The sequence below is a fragment of the Xiphias gladius genome, chromosome 1, assembly GCF_016859285.1.
Source record: "Xiphias gladius isolate SHS-SW01 ecotype Sanya breed wild chromosome 1, ASM1685928v1, whole genome shotgun sequence".
NCBI classification, from domain to species: Eukaryota; Metazoa; Chordata; class Actinopteri; order Istiophoriformes; family Xiphiidae; genus Xiphias; species Xiphias gladius.
This window is the reverse complement of record NC_053400.1, coordinates 21,484,509-21,503,000: the sequence shown is the minus strand read 5'-3', so window position 1 is coordinate 21,503,000 and position 18,492 is coordinate 21,484,509. Positions and strand designations below refer to the sequence as shown.

At 38.6% G+C, this 18,492-nt stretch overlaps 1 protein-coding gene across 10 annotated transcripts in view; it reads right to left on the bottom strand.

The window, feature by feature from the left end:
* tjp1a (tight junction protein 1a) overlaps nucleotides 1-18,492 on the bottom strand; it is a 71,464-nt gene that overhangs the window by 14,602 nt on the left and 38,370 nt on the right. For 5 of the 10 annotated variants that reach the window (XM_040130532.1, XM_040130465.1, XM_040130506.1 and 2 more), the window contains exons 3-19: nucleotides 17,630-17,754; nucleotides 17,267-17,369; nucleotides 16,719-17,046; nucleotides 16,337-16,443; nucleotides 15,628-15,796; nucleotides 15,279-15,414; nucleotides 11,701-11,840; nucleotides 10,957-11,062; nucleotides 10,527-10,677; nucleotides 8,570-8,678; nucleotides 8,229-8,448; nucleotides 6,093-6,277; nucleotides 5,490-5,585; nucleotides 4,019-4,045; nucleotides 1,782-1,864; nucleotides 1,137-1,347; nucleotides 26-126 (exon numbers count right to left, since the gene is read on the bottom strand). In XM_040130532.1, coding sequence (XP_039986466.1) covers nucleotides 26-126; nucleotides 1,137-1,347; nucleotides 1,782-1,864; nucleotides 4,019-4,045; nucleotides 5,490-5,585; nucleotides 6,093-6,277; nucleotides 8,229-8,448; nucleotides 8,570-8,678; nucleotides 10,527-10,677; nucleotides 10,957-11,062; nucleotides 11,701-11,840; nucleotides 15,279-15,414; nucleotides 15,628-15,796; nucleotides 16,337-16,443; nucleotides 16,719-17,046; nucleotides 17,267-17,369; nucleotides 17,630-17,754 — 2,397 coding nt within the window. The remainder of the gene's footprint in view (nucleotides 1-25; nucleotides 127-1,136; nucleotides 1,348-1,781; nucleotides 1,865-4,018; nucleotides 4,046-5,489; nucleotides 5,586-6,092; nucleotides 6,278-8,228; nucleotides 8,449-8,569; nucleotides 8,679-10,526; nucleotides 10,678-10,956; nucleotides 11,063-11,700; nucleotides 11,841-15,278; nucleotides 15,415-15,627; nucleotides 15,797-16,336; nucleotides 16,444-16,718; nucleotides 17,047-17,266; nucleotides 17,370-17,629; nucleotides 17,755-18,492) is intronic. The other 5 variants (XM_040130496.1, XM_040130542.1, XM_040130550.1 and 2 more) reach the window with 3 other exon arrangements.

The window sequence follows — 18,492 nt, the reverse complement described above, 5'->3', positions numbered from 1 at the left end:
GTGTGTGTGTGTGTGTGTGTCTTACCTTGCCCTCTGAAACCCACACCAGCTGGTTCTGCTGCTGCTGGATTATCTCTTTCAGTGCTCCGAACCAACCATCATTCATGCTGTTCAAGTTAATGGTTGCTGAATACACAAAGAGGAAGGAGCAAAGGAGAATAAAAAACATCTCTCCAATTAAATAAGTGTTAACAATTGTTCAATTAGCAATTATGTACAACCATAGCATCATAATTAAAAGGTAATTTTAGCCATGCACTCTAATCCAGAAATGCTCTGCCACTTGACATGCTCGGCATCATGTTTGCAAAGGATTCCTGAGTCATTTCAAAGCGGCAAATCTGGCAATTTTCCCATTTGGGACCCAGTTAAAAATTTTCTGTGCTAATAAAGTGTGAATGAAAGCAGCCACACTGATAGTAAAACCACAGGATTGCAGTGTTCTTAAGTATTACGTTCTGTATGTAGTGTGTAAACCAGTCTTGGCATCCCTCCCATACACTACTAGATACTTTAAATGTGAAATTAGACAGCTGCAAAGAGAGGCGATACCAAGACATTTTAGGGACATGTTGCAGGACACATCCTTATCTCGGCTATTATTTGTAACTTAATGCATTGCCTATATCATGCAAATATTCTGGTTTACTGTTTCCCAGTAAGTAATAATGTCAGAATATTATGCGATAATAATGCATTACAGTGGATACAGGTGTAGGGGTACAGATGTAGCTCAATGTGTAATGGGTGTTTAGACAGAAGGTTTTGTGAAGCATTTATGCTTGTACTGCAAAGACTGAATGTGAGCTGAGAGGAATACTCTCTAGGACCTCTCAAATATCTTTATCCCCAACAGATGCCTTTAAAGCATGGTCACACCACATCCCTTGACAGGAAGGGTGCATGCTGAGAAAGGAGCCAGGGGGTGCTCTTCTGTGACGGTCAGTGCTGAACAAGCTTTTATAAGGAGTTCGACAGGGTCAGGCACAACAAGTGCAGTATAGCCGTAGCATTCAGCACTGCAGCACTCAATTGTCAAATGCCTGTGAAATGTATCACTGTGAAATCTCAAACCATTCCCTTCTCCCTCCCTGTGTGTCACCTATCTATTCCTCCCTCCCTCGCATTGGACTCACTGGTGAAGAGGTGGTGGTTGTTCTTTCTTAATTTGAGGGCTCGATCATAGAGCTTCCTAGCACTCTTCCTAGACTCAGGGCAGAGGCGGGTTCTCATGTTCTTGACACCCTGCTTCGTGTCTGGGTTGAGAAACACCACAATCGGATACCACTGAGCGTAGTTCAGACGGTCCACTGCATTAGGGGTGATGTCCAGCACTGCATGCTTGTCCTTCATACACAGAAAACAAATAAGAACAAAAACATGAATGTGTTGTAAATTTGCTTATTTTCCATGTATTGAGCATTTACCCTCTACTAATATTTTAACTAAGGACTCTCAAATATAGAGCAGTCTGGCGAACACCTTAATGATTTTTTTCACATATTGTGTGCAGCAGAACCTGAACCCTTGAAGTCAGCTCATCAGTCTGGATTAGTTGCTCAAACTGCCACAGTAAAATTCACAACTTTGCTAGGCTTCAAGCACCTAACAGTATTAAAGAGTGTGGTACACCAGAGGGCAGCAGTGAGTTGTGCATATTATTGTGGCTCACTGCCTTCTTCTCGATACCATAACAAATATGCCAAAAGATGATTATATCTCTATCTTTTGTATCTTGTGTAATTTTATATCAATTTGTGTGTATATCTAGATTCACTCACTCGGTCAATGATCTGTTTAATGGTGTGCAGGCGAATGATGCCACTGCTTTTCTGGTCGGCTCCTGCATCCCTGGGTTCACTCTCTAGGGACGACAAATGAACAGAGTTATTGCATCACATCAGCACAAGAGACAAACAACAATAAACACACGCTGTGCACCAATTAGAGATCCTAGTAGCGTGCAGTTGTCGACTCCCATAAAGATGTTCTGTTAAACAAAGAATAATAATCTCGTACAGGAGAGGACAAGTGTACATTTATGAAAACAGCTAAATAGTAAAAGTCAAAATGAGAACAGCAGCCAATCCATGCAATAGTTATTAGGTAATTTGGGTAGATTTAGGGAAATGAAATTCAGTGTATAATCAATGTGTGCGTGCAGCTGCATGTAACAGTATAAATTATGGTGCAGGAAATGTGTTATGTGAGAAACACTGACATGAAATATGCACATACAAGAGCAGGAGGGTCATTTGGGTTTAATGAGAACACAGTGTCATTTTAAGCCTCAGGGATTTAAGCAAGGATGTGTACAGGGGTTTTTGATTCAAACAAAGATAAGCAATGGTTTCCTGCCTAGAAACACAAGGTTCAAAACAGGGCAGCCATCTCACCAGGATATTCAGTATAGTAATGACTCAAACTGGGACTAGGCTTAATTTCTAAAATTCTAATATGATCTGCAAACACTGGTCATAGCTATCCAAAACATTTAGTAGTTTCATAAAGAACAGATAAATACAGCCATGCATGCAGAGGTTCAAGCATATGCAGTAATGTAAAACAGTAAATATTGTGATCACATCCCATTTTTTTTAATTTTAAAGATGATTTTTGGTGGTGATTGGGACATCTTTTTGTTAGATTTTGACACTTATGGGCTTCATACTTTCATCACTACATTATGAAAACTGACAGCTTTGTACAATTTGTACAAAATCTGACTCCTAAGTTGTGAATAGCATCAAAGTAGGAGTAGTAGTGAAAGCCCACTTTGAACTGTGGTGTGAAATTTGAGCCATCAAACGATGAATTATGATCGCATTTTATACTGATGAATTATTGGTCCTGAACTTACTTGAACCCAGTTTTGCTCTACATGCAGGGTTATACACACATATATATTTTAACATATGAACACCCCACAAATAAGGTAAATATTTTTTATATTTTCCAGAGATGCTTGACTATTTCATTTAAGTTAATGATAACAATGTGCCAGGTCTTGTGGGAATTTTTTAAAAGAAAATCCATCCATCACGGCACATTTTGATGGTTTGAGTGTAATATAGGGATGAGTTCAACAACTCTCAACATCATATAGCAAAACTGTACTATATAAAGCCTCAAAACTTGGTCAGCTTTGACCTTTGCTTGGAGCCTCCAGTTAAATGGCATTAACTGCCTTTTTAATGTGCTATCACGCCCCCCCCCCCCCCCCCTTTTTTTTTTTTTTAGTGTGGTGTAATTATGGGCAAATTAGGGGGGAAAAGAAGGTGGAAAAACTAAGTAAATAAAGTCAACATTCCCAGTCTAGTAAGTAAATGCCATTCTATAGCTCATTACTTATGACTTTTCCATTGAATTGTACATAGGGCTTGTAAACCTTATAAAAGACCAATGCACAAATCTCAGTTTCCACTGCATATTAAACTGCACAGCTCAACATGCTGCTTTTCTGTTGTCATTCTATATGATGTAACCTGCATTAAGGAGGGGAATACCACTGAATTTAATTGTAAAATTATTGCTGTGTGCAGGAAAGTTTACTTTACATTTATCAACATTTACTCATCTCTTCTACAACTAGGGGCAGGAGAAGATATCATACTGACACACTATACCTTGGAGACCTAAACTGTGCAAAGAGTAAACAAAAGTTCATTCTTCACATTTTAATTAAATCTCATAGAGCAAAGTGCGAATTTATTAATACAGCACTACTTGTGTGTCAGTGTGATATTACATTTTTTTAGTCTCAGGTCTTCTGTGTTTGGTTGTGTAATACCGGGTATCACTGATGAAATATACTGATTAGACTGTTACTGCCAATTGTGATGGCTAATGGAAATTCTTAAATCAAGTGTTATTCCCCTGCACGCATTAACCAGACAATGACTATTATTTAAACAGCTACAGAATAGGCAGCTAGCCACCAGACACAAGTTTATAGATTATCTGCCATTCACTGAATAAAATAAAAAAAAAAAAAAAGTTGATGCACCAAGTGACATACTTTCACCTCCTTGTTGTTGCTGTGTTTCTGAAAAGAAAATACAGTTACAAAAACATCACTGTAGTTGCGCAAACAAACATCAAGGACTAGAATCATTTTTTATGAGGGTGTGTACTGAATGCATGTGGTTGCACTGGCATGTGTGTTTGTGCTCTTAAAGTAAGTGAAATTCAATACTGAGTGTTAAAGTAAAAACCACACATTAAAGACACTTGACATCAATAATATCATCACGTAAGAGGAGGCAGATGACAACTGACATGAAGAGGAGTGTGCAGCTCTGGAGTGTGGAAGAGTGACAGATAAAAAGAGAAAAATGAAGAAAATGGCTATAAATAAATGGGAATAACAGACACAGCTTGACTAACCTGACTAACTGAAAAACTGAAATAAATTGGGACTATCTAGTAGTAGTAGTAGTAATAGTATTCTGGAGTTAAGCAGAATACCGTCTAGTTAAAAAAGAAGCTCATTGGGAAATTTTTTTTTTGAAGGAACTTGGTTAAAATCCAGCAGATAATGACTAGTTGCTAGACTTTAAACTAAAGACTTAACCTATATTGTTTGAACAGCAGTGATCTGTGTCTACAGAAAAAGGCTGAAGACTTGTACCAAAAAAAAATGTACCAAAATATAATCTATTCTAATAACATTGTGTAGATAATAACTACATGAAAACAGCAGGGGTTGCTGTATTTATACACCTATTAGTTATATAATTACTGTGTTATCCTCTCATTCTGATCTACTATTAAGTACCCAAAAAACGTTTAAGCATGTGTATTTTTATATACTTTGATAAATAAAATCAAATAATTCATTGAGCTAAAAGCTTTAATCAGGTTTGCAGCCTCAACAAACTGTTTGTTTGTCAGTGCATTGTTGTGTCAATCCTTACAGCAGAGCAGCACTGTTAAAAGTGGAAAAGAGTCACAGGCAGTAGTGATGCTTAATGAATGTCTATTTTTACTGGAAACAAGTCAGGAGAGTTACCGTTACATATCACAAACAAGAGAATTCCCAAAACTTGTTCTGAGACAAAAAAAACTATGTAGAATCAATTTTGCTATCTTTTTGTGTTAAACCTATCAAATTAGATGTAGACAAGCTAAAGATATCTTTAAAACCTCGCAAAAGAAAAATATCTTTACATATCCTGCACGACATTTCTTGTACATTACAGTGGTTCCAAAGAGCACCTAGGACTCAATACAGTTGTTCAAAGATGTGTGGAGCTACATTTGGATTTTAAAAATGTAGGGTACATAATAGAGGCACTGACCCAACAGTGAATTCAGCATCTATTAGATTCTGACCACTACTGTGAATACTTGATGAGAACTTTAACAGCCTTCAGCTTTAGCAATGTGTGATGCATTATTTAAGAGTCTGGTCACCTATCAAGACACAGTTGGACACTACAAAAATTGTGAAAATTAGAACAGAGGGAGATGGGTACTTTATTACTTACTTGCTAGTTCAAAAACGTCTGGCTCCTCCCTGGCCAGTTTCTCTCTGGCCACATCTGCTATCGGCCCAAATATAACCACAGGCCTTAGGAACCCAGCTGCACAGGAACAAGACCATGTCATGGAGATTACCAAAGGTTAGCATTATGTAACACTTACATAGACAATACTGCCTTAGGGAATTTCCAATAATACATTCCAGTCAGTAACTGTTGATATGTAAAATGCATAAATGCAGTTTCATTAAACTGTACAGCCACACAGACCATGAAGTACAGATAGCCAGAGGAGGAACAAAGTGCGGCAAACCCATCAGTCCACTTGTCTACTTAGATAACTAGTGAACATCTAAATATCTATGATGTGTTCTAAGGTTTAAATAACATTATGTCCTTTGTAAATGTACAAATATATTTATATATTTTCTTGGTGCGTACATAGCATAACTTAAGACCAACAACCATTGCTCAACAACCTTGGATTTCTTTTACCTATAAAGTTGAAATCTATTTTCTACTTTGTAAATTATTGTTATAATATTTATTATAAGATACATGGGAGTCTCCAGTTGATTGCAGTGACTGCCGTGGCCTCTGTACTCTTACCTTCCCTCAGCACCACCCTCTCATAGGCAGGGAACTTGGTCTGAACTGGCTGGGCTGACAGGTCCTCCCTGCTCTTACGCAAATTCCTCTTGGAACTTCGCAATCCTCGGAATCTCCAGAAGTCCGCTCTGTCGCCCCCCGGTGTTTTGGGGAGGGTGTACTGCACACTGGACAGCTGTTCAGCTCTGTACAGAGAAGAGTAGAAATAAGGTCAACTGTTCAGCTTACTACTGTTTGGGGCGAAAACCCTGCTATTATACCGGTACTGTAGTAGTAACACTATTGTACAGTACTGAACTGTAAATGGGTGTCAAACTGATTATGGAGTATTTGCCATCACTGACTGACAAATGCTGATGATGCATAAGGAATTTTGAAAGTCATTTGGTGAACTTTGAGCCATCAAATTATGAATTATGATCACATTTTATACTGATGAATTATTGGTCCTGAACTTACTTGAACCCAGTTTTGCTCTATATGCAGGATTATACACAGATATATATTTTAACATATGAACACCCCACAAAAAGGGGAATACTTTTTATATTTTCCAGAGATGCTTGACTATTTCATCTAAGTTGATGATAGAAATGTGCAAAAAGTCTTGTGGGAATTTTTTAAAAGAAAATCCATCCCTCATGGCACATTTTGATGGTTTGTGTAATATAGGGATGAGTTCAACAACTCTCAACATCATATAGCAAAACTGTACTATATAAAGCCTCAAAACTTGGTCAGCTTTGACCTCGGCTTAGAGCCTCCAGTTTATTATTAACTGTTAACTGCCTTTTTAATGTGCTATCACCCCCCATCCCCCTACCCTTTTTGGGCAAATTGGGGGGAAAAGAAGTTGGAAAAAATATGTAAATAAAGTCAACATTCCCAGTCTAGTAAGTAAATGCCATTCTATAGCTCATTACTTATGACTTTTCCATTGAATTGTGCATAGGGCTTGTAAACAGCTCATCATGCTGCTTTTCGGTTGTCATTCTATATGATGCAGAACATTACATGTCTTAAAAGTCATTTATATTTAGGCTAATGGAATTGCTGTCTTGTGGGCTAGAACAATCTAATTCATAGCTCAATATTCACATTATGAAGAGCAAAAATATTATATAACTCAATGTTTTTTTTTCCCCTGTGAACTAAAGGCTTATTTATTGTTAGCAACATAACAGAGTCAGCATTTTGATATCCGCAAAGCCATTACTGTAAACATCAATTATTTTCTCAAGTTAATGACAGGTGTTTTGATAAACAAATTCCAGTGATGCTCCACTGTAATAACAGTGTACGGTATAATAGAAACTGAGGTAAGGTTTTGCAGTGAAATAACAAGCCTTTTGTATAAAACGCTGATTTACTTTCCACAATTACAGATTTGCAAACCATGAATTTTTGGTGAAGGCCATCTTTTGCAGTATCTGTTTCCTAAAATGTATGTAATTAGATCCCTGCAGATAGGTCAATAATTTTTTTTACGAAGAAAATGAGTGGAAAATGACACACATAGGGATAATGGGTAAGGTGAGAGAGGCTTTGGGCCAACAGTGGGGAAGACCACGACTGGGGAGCTGAGATATATTTCATAGTGCTCAATGTATGTGATAAAAATGCCTGATCTGTCTATTCTGTCAGCAGGACAGTGAGGAATCTTTGTATAAATAACCTGTCAAAGGCTGTTGAGACAGACCTAGATAGAACGATGCTGTTGGGTAGATAATTAAGTACAGTATACTACATATCCTATGACATACAGGCCTCAGAAAGTCCTCGCAAATCTCACACAGTAGATCCTTATGAACCATGTACCTGACACACAGGATGTGTTAAATAAACCCAATATTAGAAACACTTTTAGTATATAACAGACTATAACACAGAACTGAAGATTTTTCTTAGACAAAATTACAGAAAAACAAATAATAAGCAGTAAAAATCATGATAAATGTGTGAAATACAGTAGATTAAAAAAATAAGTAAATGGACATGATGTGCACTCAAATCTTTCCTTGCTAGTCTGAGATCAACCACACTGCTTTTACTACTTTGCCTCCACCCTTGCCCATCCATAAAAGTGCCAGAACAAGCTTTGCAGGTATTAGAGGTGTGACTTGAAACTTCTTTTACCTATTCTTGTTGGGGATGATACCCCTTTCCACTTCCTGATGGTTCTTGCCAATACGGATAGCGAGCCAGGAGCCTAATTTGCCGTTGTAGAGAGTGTCTACTACACGAAACACCTCGCCCTTGTTAAAGCTCAGTCCATATGGTGACTCTTTTTCATATTCAAAATGTGTCCGAATGTAGAAGGAGTCACCCACGTCTGATTCCACTATTCTCCGATACACTGAAGAAAAAAACAGAAGATAACAGATGATGACAGCAACCTTCTTAATGTGCTGGTTTTGATACCTAATGTGTTAGCATTACTGACAAAGTACTACACAGTACTACACAGTATTACTCACCATCCTTTTTCTTCTGCGCCAGAATAGTAACTTCTTCTCCTCTTGGTAGATCTAGCAAAAACAGCACAGCCTCCTCCCGGATGATGTTAGCAAAGTCCACATTGTTCACCTACACATGCCGAACAAAAGAAGTAGAAGACATCAACTTACAGTGCAGCTGAGGGACTAGTGAATTATCAGACAAAATAGAAAATTATAAACTCTTAATTGTATGTAGTTTTTATAGTTATTGTAGGCCAACTTGATCCTAATAAGTTTTTAAATCACTATTGTTAAATGCTTAAAAAATGCTTAAAGCTACTTGATTAAAGCATATTCTCCTGCTGTTTTTCAACTTTACAAATTTTTGTATATTGTCTTCTCAAAAAAAATACCCGCCCCCCCCAAAAAAACAACAAAAATACGAGAAAAAAAAAAAAAAAAGATCCAGGTGGTATCACTTAGTTAATTTAAAAGAAACAGAGGAGAACTTGTTCCTCTACAGAAGCAGGGAGGTGTATTCCCCCTACAACCAAGCAGCCTCCTCCTCGTCTCCCGCTCCTGTCCTGAACACAATAACTGCTGTTTATTGACTCTGCTTGAGGGGCAGCAGGGGAAGCAGAAACACATGGGCTGAGTCACTGAACCTCAGAAAGACACCTTTATCCTTCCCAGAAACAGGAGGGCTTGACGTTTTTATCTCCACTAGCACACCATGACCAAAGGGAAACTGCTTAAAGATGGAAAACAATGTCCTGGAAGTCTCTAAGATGTGTTTGTACAGTGGGAAGAACACACACAGGCACAAACAAAGATCTACACCATAGATTGGGGAGGGGCATAGGGCACTATATAATAATTAAAAGAAGGAGATAAGTTAATGCATAATTTTGTTTATCAGATAAATGCAGTTTGTAATGTTAATGTCATGTGTGTCATCCAGCCTCTTTTGCAAAGCACAAGCTGAACTACAGACCGTCATAGTTACAGCAGGTGTAATCCTTGGCTGCCGTATAAAAAATGTCATAATGAATCCAACTCTGACATCAAGAGGGTTTCCATCATCCCATCAACAATGTTACTCTAGTATTCGGTGAAACAGACAGTCAACTGTTCCAAGGTCAGAGTGCAAAAACAACCTCTATTGTGTTTTCACATTGGAAACAAGGGGAGTTTTGACAGGAGGCACAGCCTGGGAATGACTCACAGACTGATAGATACATTGTACTGTATTCCCAAGATCTCTTTACACAGAAATAAAACTATTGTGACCATGGGATCACATAGTTTCACCATTTATTATCTAAGTTAGTGTGGGCAGCTATGGCTTGTCTATTTTGACAATAACACTAGATGTTCTTCTCACTTTCATACATCAGACACGGAAAAATATAGTAATGAACTCTGACAGAAAACAATGCCTCATCTTACAAGCTACATAATACTAAGACAGCACACTGCAATTACAAGGCATTAAAATGAGAACATCTACTTTAGGCACAGTTAATCTATATATCTGCCTGTGACTTAGATGAGTGCAACATTTACACACTGCTGGTTAGTGTAAAACCTGAGTTTACATGCAACACATTTCTCAGCTAAGGCTGGTATATTTGATATATGATGATTTAGCCTACGCTTTTTTTTCTTGGACTACTGTACAATGAAGGAAGACCCCCATTTGTGGGAGAGGACAGCTTTGAAAACCAATTTTGATCTACTTATTTCAGTTTTAGCTAGACTTTGGTTCAATTATTCTGAATCAAAGCAACTAATGATCTTTCCTTTCAACTCTCCAAACTGCTGCCTTTGCAATATTCTCTCTCTCTCTCTGAAATATCTGTCATGTATATGTACACATCTAAAAACTGCTGAAGAGTATAGAGTGAACTGGGATTCTCTTAATCTTAATCTCCATCAACACTAACTGCAGAAAGAAAATAAAGTCATGGTGTTTAAGTGAGGGATTGTAATGTACCCTGAGAATCTGGTCTCCTTCCTCCAGTCCTTCCTTGGCTGCAGGACTGTCCTCCAAAACTCCTGCCACAAAAATTCCCACGTCGTTCCCTCCTGCTAACCGCAGACCGACACTCTCTCCCTTCTTGAACTTGACCAGCTTCATACTCGGCCTACAGGACAACATAAGTAGACAGATAGCATTAAGCAAATCATCAGCAAATCATTGATTTCAAAACAATAATTCTAAGAGACACAAAAGACAGTCAGCTATTCAAGAAAGCAGAGTGTGGCGTAACAAAGGAATAACAAAAGCGGACCGAATTTGAACTAAGTACATGGCAGGTAGACTAATTATCTAAGTCAATAATTTAGTTCACTCATATTATCAACATGAATATGTGCACTAAATATTGTGAGGTGCTTTGGATGAGAGTGTCTAAGGAATTTACCTGAGAATACTGTCATCATGAGCAGCGCTGGGCACAGGGGCATCAGAGGGGCTGACAGGCAGGTCCACATCAGGCTGACCAGGCTGTGCATAAACTGGCTTTGGTTCTGCCACAAATACAAACGTACGAAGTAGAATAACACACTTACTTCTCAGAAAACATATATACACACACTGTGCTGTATTGTATTAGGTTTCATTGTTTGTACAGTAAAGATAGCTAGCTAAGTGCGGGGTCATGGCGAAATCAAACGAAAAAGTGAAAGCATCAACCTTGATCCGTGTCAGATTTGGTGGTGCGTATATATACATAGTTATTTTCTCAGATCCTGACATGTATAGTTACCATTTGTTTGTGAAGACTGAGAAGGATGTGTACAATAAACAACAGTTGAGATCGTGTGTTTTTAAGTGACTTAAACAGTAATGGGGTTTAGTATAAAGTTGTATCTGACCCCCGACTTGCTCTCTGACTTTTTGAAACTCACTCTGTCCTTTTAACAATTTATGTTCAGGTGCCTACAGCAAGCTAACACAGCTCTACAGGTAGGAAAACACTTGCAGAGTCAATTAAACTACAGCAATATGCAGACTAGGTCTTAGTTAACATCTCTTTACTTTAAGACCTAAATACTTCGCTGTACTACTGGCTATGAGACAGAGGAAATATAAAATGTGGTGAAAGTTAAGACGAATGTTATGGACCGCACCGATCCCTAATGATGGTGAGTAGAGGGTTCTATACCAGGCAGCGGAGGTAACTGTTTGTCATCTCTGGAGCTGGCCTGGTCGCTAGCCTGTGACAAGACCCCATCATCAGAGCTTTTCACTGGTGTGGAAATGGCACCTGGTTTGGATACGCGATCCTCATCTCGACTTCGATGGCTGAAATAAACAAAAATAACACATGGCAATTCAGTATGAGTTTATTTCACCATCAGCGCTATAAACAATGACATTTTAAAGCTGACATTTCAGATTAATGCATTCCTTAAGTGACTGCCACATATTTCAGTGTGTGTAAGTATATGTAGTTTTGTACTGTGCTGACATAAACAGGAAGACACAGACATTAAAATGAACCCAAAAGAAAATAGCATGGAGCATAATTACGGGATAAAAGGCACATGGATAGAAAACTGGATGAGAAGACAACAAACAATTAGACGAAGGATGTGTGGCTCTATCAAAAAGACCTTGCAAATTTAGTTTTTTATTCCCTTTTCTTTTTTTCTTTTTTTCTTTTTTTAAATTGTGTGGTCTATGCAGAATAGTCAATAGCAAAACATGTTCCCAACCAGAAACTGATAATAAGCAGGCAGGATTTATAAACGTTTTCATTTCCAAATTACATTTTTCTCAAAGATTGGCATAAAGTCCCTTTTATTGACCATACAGTAACATTTCCAGTAGAAGCACACAGGCAGAAAAAGAAAAGAGAACAAGTCTCCCAACATAAACTCTTGAGTTAGGATAGTTTTCAGTCTAAGTTCCTGTTTAATTTGGATAAAACAAACAAGGTAAAAGTGTGTTTGTGTCTGTGAGTCTAGTAGGCTATGGCTAACAGAGTAGAAAGGGCTCTGCTGCTTAAAACAATGGTTAAATTCCAGTCTGATCACATGACTGCCTGCTGGCACAGTACTTGATCTGTATTCAGAAGCTTTTGTAGAAGAATGTGAAGGTGCAGGCTGTGCCACTACCTCAGACTAGGCAAATTCTCCCATGCCCATTCTTTCATTTTTGCTCCTGCAGTATGAAAATATACAGCATAGGGAAAAATGCAAAGACAGTACATCTACATCCATTTACTTGCAATGACTGGTATTCAGGCTTAACCTATTAACTGTGCAGCTGCTAAATGTATTTACGGTGTTTGCCACCACAGAACAGCATTTTCTAGGTCTCTGTATTTGTCCAGCTGCTCTCACTACAATTCAGTTTTACACATGAATCTCATCTGTGAAATCAGCATCAGGGAGACCTGTATGGGATTTTGATTTTGCAGAAGAAGGGTAAATGAGTATTGCAGCCTGAGTAACAGAATTGAGAGAGAGACGGTGTGTATATGTGTCTCTCTGTGTAATAGATGAATGAGAAAGAGAGTGTGACACAGGGGGAAAAGGAGAGAGAGAAAAAGAGCAAGAGCAAGGGACAGAAAGAGAGAGAGTGTTGTGGCCTAAATCTGCTGTTCCTTGCTGCAGAATGGTGCTAAAAAAGGCTTCAGGCTGACAAACACCATTTGACAGAAGCCTTTGTTCGGTTCCCTTGCTTAGACATTCTTACAGGTACAGGCAAGAGAGCGCAAGTCGGTGAGAGACAGAAAAAGTAAAGGAGAAGGAGAGATGCTGCTGCACATATATCAACAAACAATGGAAAATATGGTATTGCCACACCAGAATCTCTTAACTGCAAAAGTCCCAGTCTTTGAAATTTCATATCCACCCATAAGCTTGAAAAATATTTACAGAACAAAGCTGACTAGATACACTAACATCATTTTGTACAACAAAAACAAAATGTCCAAAAGCAAAAATTTACTCTTGTAAACTATAATAAGCTAATATGAAACATATCATTAACTAACGCTAAAAAACATTTTAAAAACAAAAAATAATTACTCACACAAATGTATCTGTAAGGTGAACCATGACACTTATTAAGATGAATTTAAGTTTAATTCCTTGAAAGACAACAAAAAGAGCCTTCTGCCTATGCACAAAGTATACTCATGCTCACTGAGAGACACTTTGGATGAAAGGCGTATTTGATGATCTGTTGTATTCAGGAACATGGAACAGTGTTATGTCCTAGGGAAAAGACTGCCTCTAAGCCCTACAGCCAATCAGGGTAAGCGAACCATCTGGCTTGGGGAAAAGCTCTGTGGGAAGTATGTCAAATTCCTTTTTCCCCTCCTAAACTGGGAGATAGTAACACGATTCCCCTCAATCAGTCTAATGAGTCAGACTGCTATTCCTTCGGTTACTTCTTAAATCACAACCACATGTGAAGCAGGTGTAACTCTTCTTATGACCATTTGTCTGCCAATCAGATTAACCAGTCACACACTATGTGCAATGGTAAACAAGAATAAAAACACTTAACATTTGGTTTTCTTAGTTTCAGAGAGACAAATTTGATACACAAAAATAAAAGAGGGGTCAGGGGAAGAGTAACAAAAATATTTCTGATAAATGCTCAGAATAAACACATACTGGAAGTAATCTGTGCAACAATTTACCATCTAATGAAATGGCAGCACTGGAGGTCCATCTAGTAATATGGCATGATTGACAAACACCTCGTAAGCCAGACAGCTAAACTAACAGCAGTATACTGAGTATCATCCTGCAGCTACAACAGCTGTTTTCAGTCTGTGCGTTCTTTGCAAGTCAAGTAATGTAAATAATTTCTCAATAAGGCTACTGGTTTTTCAGCTAAATTTGAGTTTTGTATCTTTGTTCCAGTGAGACATTTTGCCCTTTAGGAACAGAGTTTATTATAAAAGGCATTTTTTGCACCCATATCTCACGTAGCCAGACATCCATGTCACCTAGATCATTGAAGTCTGGAGAAAAATGCCACTATTTGATTGGAGATTAGTTTGAAAATGACTGCCTCCTGCAACAGCACCTCTTCTTAGTTTTCTATCTACGAGTTCTACGTAGCATAGTGTGCGACTAAAGGCCCATACAAACATGATGAAATGGAGGTCTGGTTATAGATGACTCTGATAGTTCAATCCAGAACAAGTGTTAGATGTCATGAACTCTGGCCCGATTCAATAACCACCCCTACTTCACAGTAACAAACAGAACAGTTTACTGTGAAATATTTAAAGAAATAAGCAACACACATAATAGCTATCAAATAGATAGCTATTATCTGATCCCATTTCAAGCATAGATGATTAGGCAATTTACAAGAGTAATGGTAACAACATTAAAACTTGTGTTAAATATTAAGTACACCTTGCCTTGCATGATTCCGTACTTCCAGTACAGTTCTTCAAAACAAACCCTCCGTCCACCAGGAGATGCAACTATCCCTCCTCTATTCCTGAGCCCTCTCCCAGAGCAAAGCACTATTGGAACTCAGTGATTGCTCCAGAGGGAGTGTGATGGTTTATGCATGCTATGTCTTTATCTATCGATTCATGCATTAATGGTGCAATGTGCTTACTCAGCATCCACTAACCTGTGGGTGTGAACATGATATATGAAGTTGGAATGGTGGGATTATAGATGTATGACTGTGGCATATGTGACAGCTGTGTCCCACCACGAGATTTGCACTCACATGTGTGTGCATGTGTACTTCGCTTACCTGCCATTGCTGATCTGCCGAGGTGAGTGACGGAGATGGTCCGATGGTTCAGGCCTGTCAGGAGAACGTGATCGGCTACCTCGCCCGTGGGATCGATTAGAATGGTTTGATGTCAGTGAATATATTTCTGAAATGTCTGTGAAATTTACATAAACTATGTATTAGCAATTAATCAATGACGTAAATCAGGGTAGATTTAAAATAATAAGGAAGCTGTTATTTCAACTGTGATTTAAATGATCCCTTCTCAAAAATATATAGATCTGTCTTTTTCTTTTTACAGTCACAGCTTGGGCAATCAAATCCTTGCTGGATCCAACAATGCACTGCTACATGTGTGTTGTCTCACCATCTCTGTCGGAGTTATTAGCTGATGGGATACTGTCATCAAGGTCAGGAATGTTGAGCAGTGTGGCTCGCTCATCTCTCTGCACAACCATCTTTAACTTGCCCTTTGACCTCTCAATCAGCTTCTTGGCATCTATAAGTGATAGGTTCTCTGTAACTGTGCCATTGATCTGCCAGAGGAAGAGAAGCAAGTCAGCATAAGAACTGAATAGATAAGTTATCATCACTGCAGAATTTTGCTGTAAAGCTCACAATGTGCTTTAGAAAACGACGGGATCATCACAAAGCAAAGAGGAATTATGAACGGCCTAGTTCTACCTCACATTAACAATATTTGTACTGTAAATATAATATATATATATCCACTCAGTCCCCCCCAGAGACTGAGTGGATAAAAATTCAGAGGAATAATGGAATGTGTGGTATTCCTGCTGGTGAGCCTGCATACTAATGATCTGTGACCTCACTCTGTGAGCCAATTTCTGCAGCTCACAGATTACCCCAGCATACCAGAATAGCGGATACTTCCCCCCTCTTCCACCCCACTTCACTCCTTCTAGTCATGAAATTATTTAAAGCCATTTCTTTACGCATTCATCTTTTACATTTATTCTAGTAATCTCTTTCTCAGTTTTCTTCCCCATTACTGGGTTATATCAACTTGAAACACCCCTGTCTTAGCCATATGCTCTCTCGTGCATTTCTCTCACCTTAAGTACAACATCTCCCTCCTGGATGTTTCCATCCCTGGCAGCAAGGCTCTCAGGAGAGATGTCCTTCACAAAGATGTGGCTGGCTAATCGGAGTCCATATTCTGCTTTCAGAGTTGATAAGAATAACAAAGTAATATTAGCAGAGCACATCAGTCTAACCCTCACTTGGTTCTCTGCAAATAAGATTAACAATTCTCAATTTCTCATTGCACTGATTTACCTTTACTATAAGTACCAGTAAAGATGAGATATTCTGTCTTTTATCTCATATGTGCAAATGTTTTTTTTAAGAATGTGTTTCAGTATTTTCTTATATGTTTTGAGTTTTATGTAAATTGGATGTATCTACAATATGCATAGTGATCTTTGTGTTGCCCACCTTCATTTTTGCGGGACTTGACAAGGGTGACCTTGGCAGGCCTGGGTGGAGCAGACGAGGCTTGTGATCTGCGATCAGAGCGTGGTGAGATGCTCCTCTCCCGCGAGGCACTGTGATCCCGCCTGCCACTGTTGCTGCGCTCACGTTCGTGACGCCTGCCAGTGCCCGTGCCTCCGCTTGCTCCTCCGTAAGCACTTTGGCCACCACGATTACTATGGTGCTCATAGCCATCATCCTCATCACTGTCCTCTTCCTCGTGCTCTGACATTGTCTCCCTGTCTCCTGGCCGTGAAACAGGAATCTGCACTTTCCTTTTCCTACGGATAGTCTTGGAAAACAGTTTTGAATGTTAAAAGGTGAAAACATTAGTGTCTCACTCACATCTAAAATACGCATGACAATATCATTAATGTTGCGAAAACATTCTGTCAAACAACAATTCGAAGTAAGTGAACACAATCTGAAAACCGAGCTCTGTAACGTCAGGGGTCACTGTGAAGGTATGTTACCGTAATTCAGAATTAGTAGATAGTCTGTGTTGAACTTACTATCTTTGCATTTTTGCCACTCTTGCGGAGTTGCTGCACAGCGTAGGCATGCTCTACGTTGTCCATAGAGACAGCATTGACCATCACCACTCGATCATTTTCTCTGACAAATTAAACCAAAAAAAATTAACAATGCATACGTGGTTGTAGAGATTTATGTCGGTCTACATAATGCAGAATAGTTGGTGCTTATATACGGAATAAAATGTAACAGGGAAATATTAAATAGAATCTTATTTCAACTAATTCTGAGGTCAGACTAACTTTGCTCCTACAAACTTTTTGTATTTCAACATTAACATGAAGCAAAAGATTCAACATTATTATCAAACAATAATTATGGCAATATAGTCAAACACTTACTGCAGCAGGCCCTCAGCAGGACCTCCTTTCAACACATCAGATATCACAATGGATGTTTCTCCACTCTGGAAATGGGGGTTGTCTCGTCCACCTGAGATAGCAATGCCAAACCCAAATCCAGGAGCCTATACACAAAGAATTACACACAGAACTGACTAATATGGCATAGATGGCAGATACATTACACCTCCTTTAAACAAAATTAGACTAAATTAGAGTATCTGCAAGCTAATTATCAGTTAAACTGTTACTTCAGTGAAGTAATGTTTTTTATGAAGTGACGGAGGGCTTTAAAAGACTAGGACATTTACTGTAAACAACAACAACATTGCATTTGCAAGTTATTTTGCTAATTTTCCAAGAGGTTTCCATAGAGGCTTTGAGTACTGCTGTGCTTTTGCTTAAGCAAAAGTCAGCACCAAGGCAGCAAGCCATGTGATGTAAATGGCTAATCTTACAACCACACCACAGGAGAGTTGCAAGGCTGAGAACCGCAGGCCACACCACACCGGGCAGCTCCTTCAGCCTCAATAAAGCTGCTACTAATTAGATTACAGCTAGCAGGCCAGTCTAGACAGGTACTCTAAAAAATTCCGCGACACAACAGTATCAAATAAGTAGAGTTTACTGTCTCAAAGCAAAGTACATTCAGAAATTCAGCATGCAATAAGACAATGAGTATATTAATTTACCTGCTTTCTATGGGAGAATATGGCTTGGAATAGTTTGATAGTTAACCTGATAATGCTGATTGTGCCAGAGGGAATGGTTAGTGATATTCACTGATCCTAATGGAGCTACTGAAGTTAGAAGGTACACTCTATCATAATTCCATGTGACAATACACAGGGCAAAAAGCACAT